The 24623-nt window shown below is 35.9% G+C and overlaps 4 protein-coding genes and 2 long non-coding RNA genes across 11 annotated transcripts; 3 read left to right on the forward strand and 3 right to left on the reverse strand.

The window, feature by feature from the left end:
- LOC125590665 (germ cell nuclear acidic protein-like) lies at window positions 1-567 on the forward strand. Its single transcript, XM_048764338.1, has one exon. It carries the CDS (start codon window positions 1-3, stop codon window positions 565-567), a length of 567 nt encoding a protein of 188 aa, XP_048620295.1.
- A 3615-nt stretch (window positions 568-4182) lies between these two features.
- Window positions 4183-5980, forward strand: LOC125590079. The gene is made up of 2 exons (XR_007326286.1): window positions 4183-5223; window positions 5320-5980. It is a non-coding gene; the product is annotated as an uncharacterized LOC125590079 (long non-coding RNA).
- A 3170-nt stretch (window positions 5981-9150) lies between these two features.
- On the reverse strand, window positions 9151-11019 carry LOC125590080 (WAS/WASL-interacting protein family member 3-like). Of its 2 annotated transcripts, none has more exons than XM_048763053.1 (2): window positions 9991-11019; window positions 9151-9556 (listed from the first exon to the last, which is right to left on the reverse strand). In XM_048763053.1, exons 1-2 carry the CDS (start codon window positions 10377-10379, stop codon window positions 9535-9537), a joined length of 411 nt encoding a protein of 136 aa, XP_048619010.1. In that variant the 5' UTR covers window positions 10380-11019; the 3' UTR covers window positions 9151-9534. The 2 variants fall into 2 exon arrangements, with proteins under 2 accessions (XP_048619010.1, XP_048619009.1); XM_048763052.1 differs by having other exon boundaries at window positions 9894-11018.
- Window positions 11020-11367: 348 nt separating this feature from the next.
- LOC106440457 (cysteine-rich receptor-like protein kinase 5) lies at window positions 11368-14210 on the reverse strand. The gene is made up of 7 exons (XM_013882127.3): window positions 13400-14210; window positions 12996-13136; window positions 12794-12915; window positions 12493-12703; window positions 12174-12411; window positions 11944-12097; window positions 11368-11858 (listed from the first exon to the last, which is right to left on the reverse strand). Exons 1-7 carry the CDS (start codon window positions 14208-14210, stop codon window positions 11550-11552), a joined length of 1986 nt encoding a protein of 661 aa, XP_013737581.2. The 3' UTR covers window positions 11368-11549.
- On the forward strand, window positions 13287-13845 carry LOC125590081. Its single transcript, XR_007326287.1, has 2 exons — window positions 13287-13472; window positions 13560-13845. It is a non-coding gene; the product is annotated as an uncharacterized LOC125590081 (long non-coding RNA).
- Window positions 14211-14964: 754 nt separating the features above from the next.
- Window positions 14965-19026, reverse strand: LOC106440454 (cysteine-rich receptor-like protein kinase 5). Of its 5 annotated transcripts, none has more exons than XM_022707041.2 (7): window positions 17160-19026; window positions 16925-17068; window positions 16638-16759; window positions 16345-16555; window positions 16008-16245; window positions 15775-15928; window positions 14965-15690 (listed from the first exon to the last, which is right to left on the reverse strand). In XM_022707041.2, exons 1-7 carry the CDS (start codon window positions 17926-17928, stop codon window positions 15373-15375), a joined length of 1956 nt encoding a protein of 651 aa, XP_022562762.2. In that variant the 5' UTR covers window positions 17929-19026; the 3' UTR covers window positions 14965-15372. The 5 variants fall into 5 exon arrangements, with proteins under 5 accessions (XP_022562762.2, XP_013737575.2, XP_048619008.1 ...); XM_013882121.3 differs by having other exon boundaries at window positions 16638-16840; XM_048763051.1 differs by having other exon boundaries at window positions 14965-15239; window positions 15349-15690; window positions 16008-16555; window positions 16638-16840.
- Between the last annotated feature and the right edge of the window lie 5597 nt (window positions 19027-24623).

Below are 24623 nucleotides of genomic sequence, written 5' to 3' on the forward strand. Positions count from 1 at the left end.
ATGAGTGATAAATTTATGCCTCCAAGGAAAACAGTTCGCAGAAGATCTCCGTCAACTGAACCATCTGGGGAGAGTTCAACAGATGATGACGCAAACGAAGTTGAGAGAAAAGTCCCCTTCAACGTTGCTCTCATGAGACCTCGGCCATTTAAACAATTTCTTGAGGATGATTCAACGGACAGTGAAGCAACGGACAGTGAAGCAACGGACAGTGAAGCAACATACAGTGAAGCAACGGACAGTGAAGCAACGGACAGTGAAGCAACGGACAACGAAGAGAACGAAGTTGCGAGAGAATCTCCCAAAGCTCCTCGCATGAGAGTTAGGGCACGAGAACCATCTGATGAGGATGATTCAGCGGACAGTGACGCAACAAGTCAAGAGGAGTTAAAAGTGAGTCCAAAGAAGAACAATGATGCAGTAAACGAGCCGCCGAACAAGAAGAGAAGACTGCATAGGAGGAAGATGTATACCCCTCGAAGATTTATTTCCCCAGAGGCAGAAGTTAACCAGACTGATGCAAAGCCGTGCAACAGTGGGGGATCAAAGGAGGGCCATTCTGATTAACATGTCGCCCCAGAAGAACCATAACCAAGACGAATCAGAAACAATGGCTTATCCAATATCTATGTTCTTATCTTTTATTTTATGGACTTTATTTCGTAATTTGAATTTTGCTTTTAAGTTATCTACATGCTGAAATATAATAAAATTTTTCATTTCAACCTCAAACGTCTTGATTGAATCTGAAAAATATTGTTTGGGTGTAATATCTCATCTTCAAACCACAAAATCAGCCCATGTGTTGTTCCTTCCTTTTCTGTCTTCTAAAAAAACAAGATCAACACTAACCAAACATGTGATTGCAAAAACCCCAACCCCTATCCAAATCTTCCGATCAACACCAATGTTTTTGTTTTACACAACCTAAAAACTGTCAAAATTTTCTTATCTTTAAGAGAGTTTTCCATTCACCTAACTCACCAACTCTCACAAACCCTAAAGAGTGGAAAATCTCTTGAACCTTCAATCTTAATAAAATCAATTGAAGTATCTGTGTCGTTTTTTTTTTTACTTTAAAAGTTTCAGTGTTTGCCTTTTCATAATCAAACTACATATTGACATTTAAAACCCCCTAATTTTAAGCATATTGTACCTGGATGATCACACTTGCAGGGGCGGTTCTAGAATCTATTTTCATCCAGGGCAGCAAGGCATAAGACAACACATCATAAGGGGCAACATAAAAATTCTTTGAACAATTACACTGCTTTTCACAAAATCATGAGAGGAGGGGGGGGGGGGGGGGGGGGGGGGGGCAGCTGCCCTACCCAAAACGTATATAGATTCGCCCTTGCACGCATGCATTAGTTAATTTCACTATAATGATTTGCAGTTACCCATAAAATTCTCCCTAGGAATTGAAATAGCACAGGTTGATTGTTCAACAAATTATTTTTTAAAAACAAATACAAAAAACACCTGAAGCTTGAAAACATAAACTGGAGAATGTAATAAAAGGAATCTCTGTTTGAAAAACAATATATGGGCCAGTCAAGTGACATACACAAAACCAAATTACATATGTTTCAAGTGACATACACATGCCCATGATATACACATGCCAAGTTAGGGGTGGGCGTTCGGGTACCCATCCGGGTTCGGTTCGGGTTTATTCAGGTTTCGGGTTTTCGGGGTTAAAGATTTCAGTCCCATTCGGGTATTTCTAAATTCCGGTTCGGGTTCGGTTCGGATCTTTGCGGGTTCGGATAACCCATTTAAATGATTTTAAAAATTTTAAAATTCAATATATAGTTTAAATTTCTCAAAATCTGTAAATAAAATAATATATTACATATAAATTTGAATAAAATATGTTAAAATACCTAAATTTAACAAATAAATTGGTTTGGTTTGAATATTTTGATAGAGAATCAGTAGATATTTCAAATATTTTTGGTATTTTGAGTATATTTTAGCTATTTTAGACATTTACTTCTAACTATTTATATATATTTTCAAGTATTTTAAACAACTTAAAAGTATCTTATATATTTTGAATGTTTTTAATATACATTAAATCTAAAAATAATTAATATATGTAGATATATAAATCTATTTCGAATATATTCGGGTACCTGATATACTTCGGTTAGGGTCGGATCTGGTTTCGGTTCTCTGGATACCAAAATTTTGAACCCGTTCAGATAATTAATCAATTTCGGTTCGGGTTCGATATTACTTTTTCGGATCGGATTCGGTTCGGTTCTTCGGATTCAGGTTTTTTGCCCAGCCCTATGTCCAGTTCAACAGAAACTATGTGTTGAAGCATAGATATTATTTATAATATTTAATTTACAAGTTAAAAAAACAATTCAAATTTAATTAAAATATCTTAAGGATGGCTGAAACTTATTCGTTTAGGCTACATACAGTGTAGGTAAAATTATCTAGTCATAGTCTCACATAAGCATCAAAGGGAAATATAAAATTTGACAACTTTTGGAAATATATTTTTCTTTTTTAGTTATAAGAACAAAAGGAAGTTTTCTTTATGTAAAATCTAAAATTATGAATTTACATTGAATTGTATCTGAAATAACAAGATACGTAATATCTTACTTGTTTAGCTATCTTCAAATAAAACAATTATGGAAAAAATCATATCCAGCAAATTTTATCAAACATATATAGAATTTTATTTTCTATTTTAAACATTTAATACTGTATTAATTTACTGTAAAAATTTTGTTTTAGTAATAATTTTGAAAATCTAGAAATATATTTTCATAGCTATTTTAGATCATTTTAGATAAATATTAAAATCTAAAATCGTAAATAATTTTCGATGTTGGAGAGAGATTACACCCCTCAACAAGGCTATTCAAATGCAATTTCCGGCCTAATTTGAACATGCAAATCAGGGAGAACTCGGGCCTATATAATCCGGCCCACTACATTGGGTCCAACCGGATTAGGTCAGCGCAAAGTGAGGGTTTAGAAGCGCCGAGTATAAAAGAAAAAGGAAAGCACAAAAAGAAGAGATATTCAGAAACCGGACATGACTAGAACGGCTAGAAATATGGTTTATCATCTTTAATCCTTTATTCTAGCCAGAAACATTGTCTTTTATCTTAATCATTACCAAAACTCTCTTGTAATATCCCACCAGATTGTTTAACAAAACGTCTTTCAAATAACTCACCATCGTGTTCGCTCACTCTCTAATTACACACCTAACACTGATTAAACAAGAGACATCAATGAAAGTATAACAAGGTGGTGAGCGAACAATAAAATTCTCCCTAGGAATTTTAATAGCACAGGTTGATTGTTCAACAAAATTATTTTTTAAAAACAAATACAAAAAACACCTGAAGCTTGAAAACATAAACTCGAGAATGTAATAAAAAGAATCTCTGTTTGAAAAAAAACAATATATGGGCCAGTCAAGTGACATACACAAAACCAAATTACATATGTTTCAAGTGACATACACAAGCCCATGATATACACATCTCCGGTTAGGAGTGGGCGTTCGGGTACCCGTTCGGGTTCGGTTCGGGTTTATTCGGGTTTTAGGTTTTCAGGATTAAAGATTTCATCCCCATTCGGGTATTTCTAAATTTCGGTTCGGATCTTTGCGGGTTCGGATAACCCATTTAAATGATTTTTAAAATTTTAAAATTCAATATATAGTTTAATTTCTCAAAATCTGTAAATAAAATAATATATTACATCTAAATTTGAATAAAATATGTTACAATACCTAAACTTAACATATAAATTGGTTTGGTTTGAATATTTTGATAGAGAATCAGTAGATATTTCAAATATTTTTGGTGTTTTGAGTATATTTTAGCTATTTTAGACATTTACTTTTGACTATTTGTATATATTTTCAAGTATTTTAGACAACTTAAAAATATCTTATACATTTTGAATATTTTTAATATACATTAAATCAAAAAATAATTAATATATGTAGATATATAAATCTATTTCGAATATATTCGGGTACCCGAAATACTTCGGTTAGGGTCGGGTCTGGTTTTGGTTCTCTGGATACAAAAAATTTGAACCCGTTCGGATAATTAATCAATTTCGGTTCGGGTTCGATATTACCTTTTCGGAACGGATTCGGTTCGGGTTCGATATTACCTTTTCGGATCGGATTCGGTTCGGTTCTTCGGATTCAGGTTTTTTTCCCAGCCCTATGTCCAATTCAACAGAAACTATGTGTCTAGCCTTGAAGCATAGATATTATTTGTAATATTTAATTTACAAGTTAAAAAAAAAACAATTCAAATCTAATTAAAATATCTTACGGATGGCTGAAACTTATTCGTTTAGGCTACATACAGTGTAGGTAAAATTATCTAGTCATAGTCTCACAAAAGCATCAAAGGGAAATATAAAATTTGACAACTTTTGGAAATATATTTTTCTTAGTTATAAGAACAAAAGGAAGTTTTCTTTATGTAAAATCTAAAATTATGAATTTACATTGGAATGTATCTGAAATAACAAGATACGTAATATCTTACTTGTTTAGCTATCTTCAAATAAAACAATTATGGAAAAAATCATATCCAGCAAATTTTATCAAACATATATAGAATTTTATTTTCTATTTTAAATATTTAATACTGTATTAATTTACTGTAAAAATTGTGTTTTAGTAATAATTTTGAAAATCTAAAAATATATTTTCATAGCTATTTTAGATCATTTTAGATAAATATTAAAATCTAAAATCGTTAATAATTTTCAAAGAAATATTGGAGAGAGATTACACCCCTCAACAAGGCTCTTCAAATGCAATTTCCGGCCTAATTTGAACATGCAAATCAGGGAGAACTCGGCCCTATATAATCCGGCCCACTACATTCGGCCCAACCGGATTAGGTCAGCGCAAAGTGAGGGCTTAGAAGCGCCGAGTATAAAGGAAAAAGGAAAGCACAAGAAAAAGAGATATTCAGAAACCAGACAAGACTAGAACGGCTAGAAATATGGTTTATCATCTTTAATCCTTTATTCTAGCCAGAAACCTTGTCTTTTATCTTAATCATTACCAAAACTCTCTTGTAATCTCCGACCAGATTGTTTAACAAAACGTCTTTCAAATAACTCACCACCGTGTTCGCTCACTCTCTAGTTACACACCGAACACTGATTAAACAAGAGACATCAATGAAAGTATAACAAGATTTTATATAAACTGTAAGCCGCTAGAGTCCTCCAAATACACTTCTGTGTTCTCATTAACAATCTTTATCCCTCTTTTTATCTTATAGTTCATTATGTTTGATATTTCAGTACTCCAAGATCAATGAGTGATAAATATAAGCTTCCAAGGAAAACACTTCGCAGAAGATCTCTGTCACCTGAGCCATCTGGAGAGAGTTCAACAGATGATGAAGCAAACAAAGTTGAGAGAAAAGTCCCCTACAAAGCTCTTCTCATAAGACCTCGGCCATTTGAACCATTTGATGAGGATGATTCAACGGACAGTGATGCAACGGATAGTGATGCAACGGACAGTGATGTAACAAGTCCAGAGGGGTTGAAAGTGAGTCCAAAGAAGAGCAATGATGCAATAAACGAGCCGTCGAACAAGAAGAGAAGACTGCATAGGAAGAAGATGTATACCCCTCGACGATTTATTTCCCCAGAGGCAGAAGTTAACCAGACTGATGCAAATCCGTGCAACAGTAGGAGATCAGAGAAGGCCCATTCTGATCAACGTGTCACCCCAGAAGAACCATAAACAAGACGAATCAGAAACAATTGCTTATCCAATATCTATGTTCTTATCTTTTATTTTATGACTTTATTTCGTAATTTGAAGTTTGCTTTTAACTTATCTGCATGCTGAGATATAATAAAGTTTTTCATTTTCAACCTCAAACGTGTTGATTGAATCTGAAAAAAAAAGTTTCGGTGTAATATCTCATCTTCAAACCACAAAATCAGCCCATTTGTTGTTCCTTCCTTTTCTGTCTTCTAAAAAAACAAGATTGCACTAACCAAACATGTGATTGAAAAAACCCCAACCCCTTATCCAAATATTCCGATGAACACCAATGTTTTTGTTTTACACAGCCTAAAAACTCTCAAAATTTTCTTATCTTTAAGAGAGTTTTCCATTCACCTAACTCACCAACTCTCACAAACCCTAAAGTGTGGAAAATCTCTTGAACCTTCAATCTTAATAAAATTAATTGAAGTATTTGTGTCGTTTATTTTTATAATTTGAAAGTTTCAGTGTTTGCCTATCATAATCAAACTACATTTTGGACAGGACATTTATGTGAAAACTGAAGTGCAGTGGTTAGTAATACTAAATCCAAAGATGCAAGGGATCTCTTTTACAGTTTCCATTATGATGAAGTGTTTGCTGACTCAGTAAAGCACAGTTGCATTGTGCATTTCGTGCCAGAGAATAAGCAAATTCCAAACCGTAAAGAGTACCCTGGCCTTATTGTGCAAAAGGTTTATAATATCGCTTTAGAAGAAGCTGTGGAAGTTCATTCATAATGATTTAAATGAGGATCAAAGAAGTGAGATTGATTTTCTTGTGGAAAAGACGATTTCATGAATTGGTGATCATCCGGATATTGAGAATAAGCAAATGGCTTAAAAAAAGAGTCCTAGAAGCTGTAATGTGGCAAATGCACCTTGTTACTGATAGCAGGAGTAAGTATCATGGAATGTAAGCTTTTTGCTCTATTATTTTTCTTGTTCTTTTTTTAATATATTAAGCAATTTTGTTTTGTTTCAAAAAAAAAAGCAATTGTGTTTATACACTATTATAAATAGGGTTTTCACTTGCAGGTTACATCATCGTGTAGAGGAGCAAAACTGTTTTTTTTAATACATCAAGCAATTTTGTTTATACACTATTATAAGTAGGGTTTTCACTTGCAGGTTACATCATCGTGTAGAGGAGCAAAACGGTTTTTGATGAGGACTGGCTAAGCTAGCGTTGATGGTGACAGTATGACATTTGTCATAAAACAGTATTTCAAAAGTTAAGAACAGCTCTTACACGAGAAAATGCTGGTCTCTCTCACTTATTTTTGTCTTTTTCTGATTTTTTTATACTTCACATACTGTCTTAGAGACATGCGTTGCGGATGCTCTTATGAGTCTTTTGCAATATATATACCAAAGTACTGGAGGTGCTAGTTCATAATATCAAGGTTAGTTTAAACACTTCTTTTTCAGTTTTTGGTATATATGTGGGCATGATGAACTTCTTAGAATCGTTAGGTATTGATAATATTTCACCCTTAGGATGTTAAATAGGGGTTTTAATCTCAGATTCTCAGCATTTAATTTAAGTTCAGCCGTAAATGAACCCTACTCCTTTTTAGAGCCCACCAAAATTTGCAAAAGAGGGTTAAACCCTTTTAACTCATTAACCCTTTATTTTTTTCATGTGAATATATTTCATATAATTTACAGCAAAATATATATATCTTCACAAATATAAAATTAGTTAAATCCATGTATACATAAATCAAAATAAAATATTCAATTCATCTATTAATCAATGTAAAAGTCTATTTTTTTTATGAAATATAAGATGTAATCTTTTAAAAGATAATTCACTTTTTCGGAAAACAAGATTATACGTTTTTTACGGGAAATTTACATTTTGCAGTTTGGACTTAAAAACCAATTTTGCAAATCAAACAAAAAAATCAATATTAGGGTTTTGTGGCCTTGGCGGGAACACTTTTTTTTTGTGGGTTTTGCAGAAAAACTCAGTTGTTCAGTTTTGGCGAAAAAATCAGTTTTAAGATTTTGGCAAAAAAATAATTTTCTTGCAGAATTAGCGAAAAATTCAATTTTCTGGTTTTGATGGAAAACTAAGTTTTTTTTTCTAGAGGGAAAAACTCATTTTTTCGATTTTGCCGGAAAGCTCAATTTTGCAATTATAACGGGAAACTTGTTTTTGTGGTCCAAACGGAAAGCCTCACTTTTACAATTTTGGTGGGAAAACTCAATTTTGTGGTTTTGGAGAAAAAAAAATAGTTTTGTGTGGGTTTTGGTGGGAAAACTCAATTTTGTGATTTTCACAATAAAACCTCAGTTTATGGTTTTGATGGATAACTTTAAATTTACGGTTTTGATGGAAAATTTTGATTACGGTTTTGATGGAAAATTTTGATTTTGCGGTTTTGGTGGAAAACCTTGATTTTCAGCTTTGTTGAAAAACCTGGATTTTTCTTTTTTTAATGGAAAACTTTTTTTTGTTGTTTTAGTGGAAAAACTTGATTTTGCGGTTTTGGTGGGAAAATTAGAGGGAAAGCTCAATTTTACAATTTTGGCAGGAAAACTCTATTTTGCGGTTTTGGTGGGAAAATTAATTTTAGTGTTTTAACGGGAAAAACTTATTTACGGTTTTGAGAGAAAACTTGTTTTTATGGTTTTGACAGGAAAACATGTTTTTACGGTTTTGACTGTTACGGTTTTGACAGTAAAATGTGTTTTACGATTTTGACAGTTAAACATGTTTTTGCGGTTTTGGTGTGCCAGAAAACCATATTTTACGCTATTGGTTGAAGAGATTATTTTTGCCAAACAATTCAATTTTGTTGTTTGGGTGGAAAAAATCGATTTTACTGTTTTGGTGAAAAAAATAAATTTTGTGATAAGCTTCAAATTTAGTATAAAATTATGTAAAGCAAAATATATTACATGGCTAGGATAACCATCTAAGCCCAATAGCTAATTATGTTAAAACTTTTTTTTGTCATGTTTTAAGGTTAAGATTTTGATAAATGGTTAGGGTAACCCTATTAGGTTGAGCTCATTTTAACATCCTTAGTCTTGGAAGTTAAAAAAAGACATTAATGTGTGACTAATCGATGATAAAGGTATTATATGTTATGCTTTATAGAGAGAAAAGACAACTGATTGTGTGAAATACTACATTGATATGTGATTATTAAACTTCACGATCCAACTTCCAAGTAAGGTTACACTAAAATTCTTGTTTATACTAAGTGTTCTCAGTTTGCTCCAAATTATCATTTTAAAGTAGTCCTTGTTTGGGTTGTTCAAAAAAAAAAAAGTAGTCCTTGTTTGTGTTTGTTTGTCGAACTCGTGAATGCTAGCTGAACGACATCTAACTGGCGAAACCTGAACAACTGATAAACATGAAGCGCTAGCTTTTTTTTTTTTAACAAACCTCAACTTTTATAGATTCTTACTCTCCATTCATGGAGAGAGTGTTTATGGAACATGAAAACAGAGCCATCCACGCTAAACAAACAAGCTATTACAAGAAAACAAATACAACATAGAAAGATAGGAGCATACAAAACGTTTAAACAACTAATGACGTCGAGAAGTCCTCTGATCTCAACGACCATCGAGCTGCAAAGTGAGACGAAGCCTTGGAAATTAGAGACCACAATCAGTGATATAACTCCCAGGATTGAAGCAACAACAAGTGCACAATCAACAATCTTCAACATAGCTACAAAGCCTTTGACTAGAACTTCAGTGTTAGAAGTATTTCTAATCTTCAACATTAGACTCCCTGCAACAAAACCACACAAGGTAGATGATGAAATTGGGAGAGGAACAACCTCCATAAAGGAGGAAACCAGACAATAACTGTCCAACAAAACCCGATTCACATGATGAATGGATATGTGAGGCATCACTCCATTAAGCTGCCACAACTGAACATATAATGACTTGAGTACCACAAAGGTAGAACTGCACAAAGCAGTAAAAGGACTGCATACTGCAGTAAAGGAGCACACCAAGGCCAAGCCGAGACACAGAGACAAACCACAAGAGAGTTCAAAATACCAAACTAAGGATATCAATTCATCACCTAAGGTTAAGTTAGAAAATCTCTGAGATAAAACCTGGATTAATGGACGAGAAAGAGAGACCAGTGTTGCAGCAACAACCAAAATGACAATCATGCTGGGAAAGGAACATTTAGAACTCCAGTCAACGCACCAGCAAAGAATCATATTACCAACGACGGGTACGTCAGGAGGGTCTGGTGGTTCTGGCGGAGAGCGAGCTTCAAGCGGCAGATCTGGTGGAGAGAGAGCTTCAAGCGGCTGATCTGGCGGAGAGAGAGCTTCAAACAAGTGTTCTAGCTGCTCCCTCGGAACCAGATCTGGAGGTTCCGGCTTAGAGGGTAGTGAAGGAGGGCTCTTCGTCACTGAAAGGAAAGCAGGGCCTGAGACATTGGAAAGGCGAGTTCTCACCGGAGGCAACAAACTAGGCGTGGAAAACGCAGAGACAGGTGAAAAGCTTGACCTTTGAGATTTCAAGAGTTCTTCACCTCTCCTTGAAATGCTTCGGGTTAACCTAGGTGGAGTCCTGACGAGGAGAAGCATAGCTTCTTAAATGGAGGTTTGGACGGAGACGATGACAGAGAAAACCTTGCAGTGTGAATCCATGGAGATCGGAGGGTGACCTTGAAACGGCGCCTCGGGCGGTGTGCCAGAGAGAAAAGGTCTAGGGCGAACTCTCGTTCGTTTCGAACTAAGGTTTCTTCATGAAGCGCTAGCTATGAGCAGGCAGTGTATCATATTCACACATTTCTTGATATGATTGATGGTAGAAGCTCATTGTATATTTTTTCGTTAAAGTAGAATCTTATTAGTTTTCACCGGTTGTGGCAATAACATAAAACCTAAATCTTCATGTTAATTAGCTCATAAATTGTATATAATCATATCTTCTGTGATTTTACGTGTTATAAGTAACTAATTTTGTTTTTCCGAATCAGAACGGCCACACTCTTGATGAAATGGCGGCTGTTATCGAAGAACCAAGATTAAAGATGAATGATAATCTACCTACCTCCAAAAAGTGCTAGGCACCGTTTTTTCTATTGACGATCAAAGAAGTTACTAAACCGGCCTGAATTGACAATCAAATATGGGTAATGGTATTTTTATCATCCTTGTTTATATAATTCTATAAAGAAGCCTTATTAAAGTTTCCTTTTCAAGGTGTGATGCAGATCATGACTTCTTATCTTCCTTTTTTTTTGCTTTGTTTCATCCAAATAAAGATAGGAGAGTTGGTTACATAATACCTTAGATAAAACTTGTGAAATTAAGTTACAAAAAAAAAAAAAAACTTGTGAAATAGTTAAGAGTCTTTGCGTTTGTCTTTACATCGTCTTCGATAGTGGGTTAATGATCTGGTTGCTTTGTGTTTTTTCCTCGTGGACCCATTTTTGTTTGTTGCAAATGTGAGTCTCTCTTGTCTACGAGATTCTCTAGTCTATTTTTTTGGGCTGCCATAAAATTGCAACATCCAGGGTTGACTCAAGATAAGTCTGCACACGAATCAATCCAAGAGACATTGATGGGATCGGTAGTAAATATGTATACTTTTATTTGCAGACCAAGTGAAATGAGGGACCAGGTACATTAGAAAATATTGACACACAATAATGCATATTGACCTCAAAGAAAGTAACATTATCCTATATTCTGATGTGAATCCAAAATTTGCAAGCTACTGTAATTTCCAAGATTTTGGGTTTATGAAACTTAACGAGGAGCTAAAGAAGTAATGGATGCTTGATTAATCGAACAGAGAGAAGACTTGTCCACTGATGAACATGCTTGTTCTTTATTTCTTCGGAAGAAAAATCCAGGTGGTCGAGGCACAGGGAGGGCGATCGAGCTAGTAGTAAGCATTTGGACGATTGCTGACATGGTTGGGCGATCCTCAGTATCTTCTTGGACACATAATAAGGCGATATGGATGCATCTAATTATTTCGTTGCTTTGATAACTCTCTCGAAAGGATGAGTCCACGAGTTCTAGTGGCGATCCATTGTTCCATACCCTCCAAGTCTATTCAACATTTTAAGACTTAATTATCTTTGTGATTGGTTTAGTAGAGAAGAAAAATTTGCAGATTTAAAGTTTTTATACTCACATATGTAACCAAGTTTCCTAAACTACCATCCATCTCATGGAGGCTGCTGTTCTTCCTCCAGCTTATAATCTCAAGAACTAAGACTCCGAAGCTATAGACATCTGACTTCATTGAGAATTGGCCATACATCGCATACTCAGGGGACATGTAACCACTGAAACAATACTATATTGAGTTATTAGAGGCATAATAAAGTCTGACATTCAATATATGGCAAGACAAAAACTTACTAGGTTCCGACTACTCTTCTCGTATTTGCTTCGGTTTGGTCCGTTTCGAATATTCTTGCCATACCAAAATCTGCAACTTTGGGGTTCATATCAGCGTCCAAGAGGATATTACCAGCTTTGAGATCCCGATGTATAATTGTGAGTCTTGAATCTTGATGAAGATATAGAATCCCTCTAGCAATTCCTCCTATGATCTTATACCGTCTATTCCAATCCAGCTGGCTCTGCATTCTAGAGTCTACACATCCATAGATAGAATGCAAAAACATTGGCTCGAAAATGAAAAATATTGTGGCTAATTAGAATTGGTTTAAGTTACCAAACAGGAAGTAATCAAGGCTTTTGTTAGGCACAAACTCGTAGACAAGTATCTTCTCTTCTCTCTCAAAACAATATCCGAGAAGCTTAACAAGATTTCTGTGCTGAAGCTTCGCCACAAGAACAACCTCATTCTTGAACTCTTTCTCGCCTTGTCCTGATGTCTTGGAAAGTCTTTTTACAGCCACTTGTGATCCATTAGGAAGTGTCCCCTAAAAAAAGATAGTGAATAAAACAGATCTCGTCACCTCATTTGAATCTCTTATGCACCTAATTAAGAAACATGGATTGGTAATATATACCTTGTAGACTTTTCCAAATCCACCTTGACCTAGTTTGTTACATATGGAAAACTTATCTGTGGCAGCTTCAATAACCTTAAAATCAAACTGCAGTGATCCAGCAGTTGTAATGTCATCTCCTTCTGTAAAAATATGAAAAAAATTAAAGGATCCAGCTTCATAAAACTTTAAGCAGCACACACATATTTATTTGAATTGTTACCATCATCTGCAGCTGTAGTATTATCAGTTTTCTTCACTTTCTTTGTTACTTGGTAGCTTGAAACAGCCACAAGAAAAAGAACAAAGACAGAGACCGGCACACAAGTTGCTAAGATTATCACCAATGAGTTTTTTACTTTTCCTGCCAAAGTATTATATCAGACATGACACATGATTCTCAAATCTTGAATGCAAGGCTCATCCTGAGATTTATGGGGCTATAAAACTTTTAAACTAGATATTAATAATTTTATTTTATTTTATTGTACAATTTGAAGACCATAAGATCCATGTACGTTATCTCTTTAAAATTATGGGTTAAGATGAATGTTTCATTAGGCTTTGTCCATCACACATGTCTGAACCCAAGTTAAATGAAAGAAAAAGACACATAGAGCTTTTTACCAGGAGGCGACGGAGTAGCTGTAACCGGAAGCGATGGAGAGGGAGTTGTCACCAAGGGTTCATTGTAAAAAGGGTAAATCTCGTACCTTGAGTTACAACTCGGGAAAACAACTCTCCCTCCAACTCTGCTGAAATTAAACTCCATCATGGATTGTTGCAGACAGTTTAAGCAACCTTCAGGTGAAAGATCAGGAATACACTGGACAAATGCATAAAGCGTCTGAGACAAAGTAAATCTCGATTTGTTAACCGCAAATCTCTTTTCCTTGCTATCAGCCGCTTCCACTGAAGACTTGTTCATCAGAGAAAACATTGCATCCTTGAACCGGTCTGGTCGGTAAATGTCTGGAACACTCTGATTGTTCCAAGTGATTATTGTAGGGGTAGACCATGTTCTTACACCATCCATGAAAATATTCCGGTCTGAGTATCCAAGCATGCACTCATCATACTGAATCAATAATTCTTTCCCTCTTAGACATCGACTCTGAGTGTTACTAGAAGCAAACAAGACGCACTCACGGCAAACTTCCGGCGAGAGATCGCCTCTGCAGAGAAATATTCCGAATACTGTACCGTTGTCTTGACCCTTTGCGAGAAAATTAAATCCCTCGGAGAATAAGGAAGCATGGCTGTTTGAAAAAGAGGTCAAAAGACTTTTGAGATTGGATAAGTAAACATCGTTTTTTGATATCTTGTTGCTGCAAATATGGCCGGCGTAAGTTGGGTCTTGTAGTTGCGCAGAAACTCTCAAGATTGCAATGAAGAAAGTGAGAAGGTAGATATCGTTTAATGAAGTATAAGCAGACATTATCCAACCTCTCCTCTTTTCCTCTCTGTTTTTTTTTTGTCTCTTTGTTTGAGTGGTGAGTACTAATGAATGAGTATGAAACCAGCCAGCCAGTCAAGAGTCAATGATTTTTGTTTCTGTAAAATATTACAGTGTCATGCAAGTCAAGGTCAACTAAACGAGTGACATGTAATTTGATGAATTGTTCTGTTAGGCAGGAAGACTTTGAGTGAAAAAGACACCACCGTTTTTACTTCCTTACCTAACAAGTAACAACTGAAGAGTTTATAGAAGACAAAAGAGTAATTTCACATTTCTACCCTTCATTGCTTCAGAACCAATAAACACTCTTAATGGAAGGTTGATTTCACATGGTAGTCGTTGACTTACTCAATTTTTGTATTTTACTTTGTAAACTTTAAAACTCTGCATTAGATGTATATCAACGACTAGTGCACAATAGCAATACATGAAATATATTGTTATATTTGATCCCAGAAAAGAGAAATATATTGTTATTTATATAAGATTTATGTTACCATGATTGTACAACATCTCCGAGAGCAACTTTAAACTTCAAATATAAAATTTTATCTATTTCAAAAACAATTTCAAAATCTCAAATTTTAAGGTTTTAAACACTGAAACTTTATATTTGAAGTTTCATATTTTTTTCAGTCCCATAGTTATATACATTTCACGTAATTATGTTAATTTTTGTATTTATCATTCTAATCTTTAATTTTTTTTATATTTAGTAAATATGTTACATATAAAAACACTATTAAATGATATTTACATATTTTACTACATGTGTATTAGATTTTCAGAGTCCTACTGGACTTGCCAAACTCTGAAATGAAGACTATACTAAGAGGATAGCAGAGGAACCAAAACTTTTGGCTACTTACATCATTTTCTTCTTTCTGTACCTTACAAGATCTATAGCTACTCCACACCATAATTAACTAGCTTCCAACAAAACTAACTCACTGTCAAAGAACAAGCAATAACTCCACTGATTCTCCCCCACCATTTTGTATCTTTCTCCTATATAAAAAAAGTATTGTATACTTGCTTGCTGAGAACTAATTATAGGCAATGAACAATAATGGAAGCATTTCAACTAAGAAAACCTTTCTTATTTTTCGATGCTTACTAGTCTTTGTGAAACGTTTTATCTTCAACGAGGAGTTAAACGCGTAATGGAAGCATCATCGACAGAACATAGAGCAGAAGAATCCATTGTTGGACCTGCTTCCCTGATTTCCTCATGTTTCATCCGTAAGAAAAATCCAGGTGGTTGAGGAACGGGAAGAGCAATTGAGCTAGTTGTGAGCATCTGGATTATTTCTGACATTGTTGGACGATCTTCAACTTCTTCTTGAACACATAGTAAAGCTATATGGATGCATCTTCTAGTTTCGTTTTCTTGACAGTTCTCTTGAAAGGATGGATCCACAACCTCTAATGGTGACCCATTTCTCCATAGTCTCCAAGTCTATTCAACAAATTAATAATAACAGCATTGCAGGCCACAACTAAATGAAGCAAAAAAAAAAGGGTTTAAAGGTTGCATACTCACATATGTAACCAAATTTCCAGCATGATCATCCATTTTATAGAGACTGCTATTTTTTTTGCCGCTTATAATCTCAAGGACTAAAATACCGAAGCTATAAACATCTGACTTCATGGAGAATTGGCCGTACATTGCATACTCCGGAGACATATAGCCACTATGACAAAACTCAAAGCTTGAGTTAATAGAAGGTTGTTACATGTCTAAACGTATTATGTGAAAAATGAAAAACTTACTAGGTTCCCACTACTCTTCTCGTACTGGCTTCTGTTTGGTCTATTCCAAAAATCCTCGCCATTCCAAAATCTGCAATTTTTGGGTTCAGGGAAGCGTCCAAAAGGACGTTACTAGCTTTGAGATCACGATGGATGATTGTGAGTCGTGAATCTTGATGAAGATATAGAACCCCTCTTGCAATTCCTCTGATGATATTGTGCCTTCTTGTCCAATCCAGCTGCCTTTTCATTGTAGAGTCTGGACCATTGGTGTTTACAATGTTATAGAACAGTGGTCTCAAGAATGGTTTGAATAATGAAAATATTTGGCCTGAAATGTTGTAATATATTAACTGACCAAAGAGGAAGTAATCAAGACTTTTGTTAGGCACATACTCGTAGATGAGTATTTTCTCTTCTTTTTCAAAACAAAATCCGAGAAGCTTGACAAGATTTCGGTGCTGAAGCTTTGCCACAACAATTACCTCATTCTTGAACTCTTTTTCGCCTTGTACCGATGTTTTCGATAGTCTCTTCACCGCAACTTGTAATCTATTAGGAAATGTTCCCTACAAAGAATATATAGTATGATGTAATCTATTAGGAAATTTTCCCTACTAATCAGGAAGCTCAATGAACTGGTAAATTTACCTTGTAAACTTCTCCAAATCCGCCTTGACCGAGTTTGTTTCTTTCAGAAAAGTTATTGGTTGCTGCTTCAATAGCTTTAAAATCAAACTGAAATGAGCCAGCGGTTGTAATATCATCCCCACCTGCAAAATTAAAATGTTTTAAAAGACTAACAGCTTTAAAATCAAACTGAAATGAGCCAGCGGTTGTAATATCATCCCCACCTGCAAAATTAAAATGTTTTAAAAGCATTAGTCTTCATAAAACCTTCTAAGTTGCAAACACTAGTGTATTTTGGAATTTTCTACCATCATCTGCAGTTGCTGTCTCATAAGTATTCTTCAGTCTCGTTGTTACATAGAAGCTAGAAATAACTATAAAAAGAAGAACATAGACACCTAGCGGCACAACAATTGCTATTATTATAACTTGCATGGAGTTCTCTTCTTTTCCTGCCAAATACATGAATTCAACAAATCTTTGAATCACTCAACCCAAAAAAAAAAAAAAATACAGGGAGAGAGACAGAGGGAGATCTCTTACCATGCATATCGTTAGAGGCAACTTCTTGATAGGTTTCATTGTAGAAAGGGTAAATATCGTACCTTAAGATACAACTCGGCGAAAGAAGTCTTGCTCCGATTTTGTCACGAGGCAAGTTCTTGATGGTTTGTTTCAGACAGCTTGAGCACATCACTGTTGTCAGATCAGGCATGCACTGAACTAATACATAAACCGTTTGAGATGGTGCGTAGTTCTCCTTCTTAAACGCAAACTTTCTTGGACTAGCAGTAGCCTCGTCTGCAGCTTCGTTCATCAACGAAAGGACCACCTTACTGAACCTAACAGGGTTGTTTGCCGTAGCATTCTGTTGGTTTACTACCATCAGCTCTCCAATTTTTGTTACAGGATCCAAGAGGATATTCCGGTCAGTGTATAAAAGCATGCATTCGTCGTAATAAATCAAAGCCTCCTTTTCATTTGGACAATGATTCAGAGTGTCCTTGACGGCGAAGCTGATGCAGTCACGGCAGATTTCGAACGATACATATGCGCGACAGAGGAAAAGTCCGAATACCATGTCAGGGTTTTGTCCCTCTTTAAGTCTTTGGAATCCATAGGAGAAAGATTGATTGTAACTAGAAGAAAGAGAGGACAAAAGGGTTTCGAGGTTTGAGGAGTATGTGCTGTTTTTGAGGTAAGTTTTCTCTGGCTGACAAACATATCCGACGTAAGTCGGTCTGTGTTGCTGTACAGAAGGTCTCAGGTTTGTAAGGAAAGTGAAAAGGAAGAGGAAGCCATAACCAGACATTTTTCCTTAAATGTTCTTGTTTGATTATGTTTTTTTTTCCTTTCCCATAGGTGGTCTTAAATAATCTGAAGCCAAGTAAGAGTGTTGCTTTCTAAAAACATAAGATTTTTCTAAGTCCAAGTCAATGCTTAAAAACCACAAGACATGTCTACTTGACGCATGACTGCACATCAACTTTCTATATGTTGTTTTAACCAACAAGCAAATTTCTGTTTGGTGGATGCTCTTTCTTTCCGTAGGTTGAATGCTTTATTTAATTTGTAAGAACTCAAGTTTGTAAGGAAGGCGAAAAAGAAAAGAGAGAAACATAATCAGCAGCAGAAATGGTTAATTACATGCTCAAAAAGGGTTAATTACTACACAATTAATATTTAATTTTAATAGTTTTTTCTAAAGCCATGTTTTAAATGGCTATAGGATTTGTGTTCCTAATCTTCTAAAGCCTAGTACGTTGATAAGTCTTTGTATATTCACTTCGTCTTCAGTGGACGAACCTTTCATTTTCGTTACCATTTTCTTTTTCTTTATGTTCTACTTTTTTTCCTCTGCTTTATGTTCTACTTCGTCTTGGCTATTCCTCATCAGGGGGAATCTTCTTACTTAGTTTTATTATTATTTTTTGGAATATGTTTTATTTTGTGGTCCCAAATGTGGAAGTGTAACATCATTTCTGCGTAGGAGATTGTATAACGTGTTTTCCGGTGCTATATATTTGTAGAAATCCACCGAATAGAAATTGCACGGGTCAAGAGCAACTTGCAACCGAAATGTAATGGACACAAGAGGTCTCCATAAGATACATGCTTGATGTCCTAACCCCAAACAACATACATGTATGATCTTGAAAACTATCAAACTTGAAGAAAAAATACTTTAAACAAAACCTTACTAAGAAAATCATTTTGATACTAGTCTACGTTTTTACACGAATGGAAACAATAATATTTTTTCATCTGAGAAAATATTTTAAAAAAAAAATAAATGAAAAAGAAATTCTCATACTGGATAAAATAACTTTAGATTTTAGTTATATAAATTTTATATATTTTTGTAATATTAATTGGAACTTCAGAAAATGAGTATAACCCTCTGCATGACGTGGGATAAACATATACTATTTGCAGGGAAACTCTCAACCTGTTCCGCCAACATTTGAATTCATTCGACTACCCATAAGGCTGTACCAAGAATTCAATAATGAATATGGTTGAAGAAATTAACACACTTACATTAACACACTTATTTTGCATGGGTCTTAGTCGACAAAAAAAATCTAAATCTATATTGTTTTATCACAGTATCTAGATTTTATATTGTACTTTCATAGATGTTTTCGTTGTAATATTCATAAAACGAAGGATCAAATTTTCAGTTTCTGACTTACAAATAATTGCCTTAGGCCTTACAACCTTTGCACGTCACTGATTATGGTCGTCACAAACCAAGTGAGGGCTTTTTTATAAATGGGACCTTCATAGTCTGAATCCCAAATCAGGGAATCCGAACCATGTCTTCTCGTGCCTCTTTCATCTTCATGTTTCTTTTCTCCTTCCTCAGTGGCTTCAGAGCTTCTGCTCAAGATCACGGTTACAAAAATACCATTTCTGTGGCAATACAACAAGCTATTCAGCTAACAGCACTTACTTCACCAATCTCAAAATACTTTTAGCCTCTCTCTCATCTGGCAACGCCTCATGCTCCACCGGCTTCCAAAACGCTACGGTGAGACAATCCCCGAGTAGAGTCACCGGACTTTTCCTCTGCCGAGGTGATGTCTCGCAAGAAACTTGTAGTGACTGCGTCTCCTATTCCGTCAAAGATATCTTAATCAAGTGTGTCCCACTCAGGGAGAGGCCATTATCTACTACAATCATTGTACGCTCAGATACTCGGACTGTTATATTTTCTCAAACCTCACAGTCAATGGAACATTTTTGTGGTGTAACAATTACGGCAAGGGAAATTGCCACAAATATCACGTTCATAGTACCACTTTTCATATTTACATTAATCATTTTTACCCTCACTTTTAATGAAGGGTAAAAGACACTTATATCGCTAGGGTTAACTAATATAGACTTATGGTTTAGAGTTGAGAGGTGGAGTTTTTGGAATGTGAAATTTAAGATTCTAATAAATATATAATTAAATACTTAAAAATATAAAATTTTTTAAAAAAATAGTTTCAAACATAATTTTCGATTTTCAATAAAAAAAATTCGAAATTTTTTTTTTATAAAACAGTTCGAATTTGAAAAAGTATAATTCGAAAACATAAAACATTATTTATATTTATTTTTTATTTATTTAAATAATAATTTATTATATATATATATATATAGATAACAAGAGTATAAAAGTATTTTTGCCACGTAACGTAGAAGATATTTTTGAAAATGTCTTTTTATTGGTAATAAAGACGAAAAGTGGTACCACGAAAGTGGTAAGCATAAAAATTTTTAGTTACAGTATTGGGTCCAACTATGAAGACCAGTTCGAAAAATTGGTGTTGACCACGATAATCGAAGCTGCCCTTGAAGCAGCGAACAGTTCTCGATATTTCTGTACGAGAAATGCCAAGGGGAAAGAATACGTGAATTTGTACGTCCTGGTTCAGTTCACTCCTGTTTCTCAAAAAAATCATCAACAGAATGCCTTTAAGAAAAATTGGAGCAAGACTTTCTATTCCCAAGCTGTAATTCTAGGTATGAACTTTATCAATCTTAAAAATCGAAAAAGAAAAAGATTTAAAGAGTAAAAGGAGAGAATCGAAGAACAAAAAAGTGAAATAAAAAAAAAATAAGGAGAAGGAGAGCGGGATGGAATAAAAACATAAAGAGGAGAAAGGAATGAAAAAGTTGAATGAAAAAAAAAAATCAAAGAAAAATACAAACAAAGAAGAAAAAAATCGAAGAAAAAAATGAAGAAAATGAAAGAGGAAGAAGAGATGGAAAACAAGGAAAATACATAAGCAGGGTCCGCTTAGATAGGGAGTGAGCAGTGCGACCGCCCAGACCCAATCCATTGTCCCCCAATTTTTTAATGGATAAGGGCTTGATTTTTTTTTAAAAAAATACATGTATTTTTATATTAAAAATAAGAAAAGGGGCCTAATTTTTTTTTATATGAAAATATTTTTTTATTTCCATAGATTTATTTTTAAAAATACTTCTGGTATTTTGAAAAAAAAATATTTTATAAACGTATTAATTATTCTCTCTTTTATAAAACTCTTTTATAAAAGAATGTCATTTTTTTTGAATGAATGTAAAATTTTATTCAATCAAACTGTAGTACATCAAGTGCTACTTCTTTATTTTTTGTACAAATAATCAAAAAATGGAGATTTGATTCAAACTACCAGTCTCATCTAGACCCAAACCAGACCATCAAACTCTCTTCAAAATGTTAGTGCCCTGTTCCTTTGACTGAAAGGAGCTTGAGCCTGACTGTCTTGTCGATAAACTGGACCAAATGAACTGCATCATGTGGCTGTTCACCATGCCTACATAAGTTTCTTTCTCTCCATATCGCATGAAGAGTTGCTTGGAGAGTGTAGCGGATGAGGAATGTCATCGTTTGGTTAAGACAAGGTTTGGATATAATCTCAACTAACTCTGTCCAATCTGCAGTGTATCCCTCCTGCATCATTCCTCCTACTAGCTTCTTCCACACCTGTTCTGAGTAGCGACACTCGAAGAAGAGGTGGGAGCATGATTCCTGAGAGTCGTTACAGAGGACGCAGGTGGTGTTGAGTCCCGTTATCCACTGTTGCATTCGATCCAGAGTTTGAAGTCTACCACGCAATGCAAGCCAAAGAAAGAAGGAGTATTTCGGAGTTGATTGGGGAAACCAAACTCCTTTGCTCCAGGTACAGGTATGGTGGTTGCCTCGGATCTGTTCCCAGGTTCTATTTGAGGAGAAATTGGTTGCAAATTTGTCGTCGGCTTGTCTCCACAGTGTGATATCATCTTCCTGGCAAGCACTGCTTCGAAGGACTCTTAATTCCTCTTCCACTTCATTCAGAATACTCAGCCTATGGCGTCTTCTTCTACTGTGTCTTCCCAATGCCTTAGCCACTGTCGCGTTCTCAGAAATCCCTAGATCAATAACTCCCCAATCTCCTATTCTTTCTTTAAGGTTACCATACTTCGACCACTGATCAAACCAAAAAGAAGTTTGTTTCCCACTCCTTATCTCTTTCTTTAGAAAAGGCTTTGCAATGTCTTTGAGCTTGAGTAGTTTCCTCCACACCCAAGAGCCAGAGATTGTGCTTCCCTTAATCGACCAAAAGGACCCCTTGCGTATCAGGTAGCAGTGTATCCATTGTACCCATAGGGAGGGGCCAAATGAACATACTCTCCAGATAAGTTTGAGGTAGTGAACCATGTTGATTTCCTTCAGTGGCCGGAGACCCAAACCGCCTTCACTCTTGGGTAGACAGACATTCTCCCATCTCACCTTAGCTTTGGTTGTCTCTAAGCTCGGTCCAGACCACAAGAAAGCAGAGCATAGCCTTTCTATTTCTTTCAAGCAGCTGCCAGGTAATCTGAAGGCTGCCATCCAGAAGTTCGCAAGACTAGTTATGACTGATGTTATAAGCTGAAGTCGACCCGCATGAGACAGAAACCTCCCTCTCCAGTTACTCATTCGTTTCCTGACTTTCTCAACTAGAGGCATGTAGTCATTCACCGTCATGCGTTTGGTTAGAAGAGGAAGCCCGAGGTACCGAACTGGTAGATCACCGGAGGAGAATGAAAAACTAGACAGAATGTCTGCTTCGACCGCTTCAGATATGCCTGCAACATAGAGAGTGGATTTCTCCAAGCTAATGTTGAGGCCTGAGATGGCTGCAAGCTCAGCAAATACTTTCAGCACTCCTTCGACAGATCTTTTGGTGCCATCAGTGAACACCAGCAGATCGTCTGCAAAACACAGGTGAGATAGGAGAATGTTTTTGCACCTTTGGTGGTAGCCAATGTGCTTGTTGATGTTAGGAGTTTTCAAGGCTTCTAAGACAAATAATGTAGTATAAAAGATTGCCGAACCAATTCTAAGGGATTTCAAAGCACTGAGAATGCAAGTACTCACTTAATCTAAGTGCAACCGGTGATTTAAAAGATTTCTAAACTAATGATTAATGCTAATGCAATTGCAGAATAATAAAAGCGATAAATGAAGTAACTTTCTTGACTAAGGGAAAAGAGAACCCATGGGCATAGGGATTAGACCTTGGGTGATCAAGTTTCGAACTAAGGATGACAAACGATCAATCAAACTATCAACCTTAAGCTTAGACACAGTTCTAAACAAGCTCTATGTCTAGATGAATGTTCATTTACTAACACATTTCAAACATCAAATGTCTTTGGTTGAATAATATGAAAGCAATCATTACTAACAAGTCTAATGGCTATCTTAGCACCTCTAACAACAAATGTCTTTGGCAAAGTATGCTAAAAGCTTAGAAGAGTTGTCTCAGGCATTTCATCAAACACCTTTTGGGTGGAAAATGCCTAAAGATCAACTTTTGAGAGGCCAACTCAGAAGATGCATTATGAATACTCTACTAGCAAGGACTAAGAATGATCTACACCTAAAACATCCTAGCTCTAACCTAATAACCCTTAATCTCCCTAACCCATGAATTCAAAAGGTGATTACTCACTAATCTCCATGATTCCTCTTAAACCCATATTGGATTTCAGATTAATCATGTAGAGAAATACAGAGAATCGATATGAAAACAACAGGACTGCAATAACAGAAATGACCAATTGAATCAAAGAGATGAACTTTCCAAGAGGTTTTTGGTGGTTTTCTTAAGATCAAAAGATGATCAGCCTCCAATGGCTTACAAAAGGTACTTAAACATAGGTTTAGAAAGTGTAAAACATGCATAACAAAATGACCAAAAAGCCCTTGATAAATCATAAGTTCAAGCAAATAGACGACGCGGAGCGACCTCGGCACGTCGCTCCGGGAGGTCGCTCTGGGTGCTGGGAGCGACCTCAGGTAGTCGCTGTGGGACGTCGCTCCCGGCTTGTAAGTCGCTCTCAAATCGACACAACCCCGAGCGACCTCTGGGTGTCGTTGTGGTGAGGTCGCTCTGGAGCTGGAGCGACTTCGCCCTGTCGCTCTAGGAGGTCGCTCCGAAGCGAAAATGGCGAGCGACCTCGTGTTGCCGCTCTGGTAAGGTCGCTCTGAGAGGTAGGGCACAACGAGTTCATGGCGTCGCTCCGGTAGGGTGGCTCCCATGCACTGCTCGTCCAATGATCACCTTTATCACCTCTTTTGAGCTCCAAACGCACCCAAATGTCTCCAAGAACTCCATGTGGTACTCCAATACCTAATAAAGACTTATGCATGCAAAATGCAACCTAAACATGGCTAAATCCTAGTCTATATGATCAAAATGCACATGGGTGAATGGATAACACAATGGAAATATGAAAGATATCACTTGTTCTCCACCGCCTTATCTAGCATCAGTGAGAGAACGTTGATGCAGATGACAAATAGGTATGGAGAGAGTGCACAGCCTTGCCTCAGACCTCTCTTGTTTTGGAAGAATCCCGCTAGCTCGCCATTGACTTGCACCGAGAAAGAAGCCGTGCACACACAGAGCTCAATCCAGTGAACAAATTCCTCAGGCATGTTTAGTGCCCTTAAGGTGTTCAGCAGGAATGGCCAGT

The sequence above is a fragment of the Brassica napus genome, chromosome C7, assembly GCF_020379485.1.
Source record: "Brassica napus cultivar Da-Ae chromosome C7, Da-Ae, whole genome shotgun sequence".
In the NCBI taxonomy this organism is placed as follows: domain Eukaryota; kingdom Viridiplantae; phylum Streptophyta; class Magnoliopsida; order Brassicales; family Brassicaceae; genus Brassica; species Brassica napus.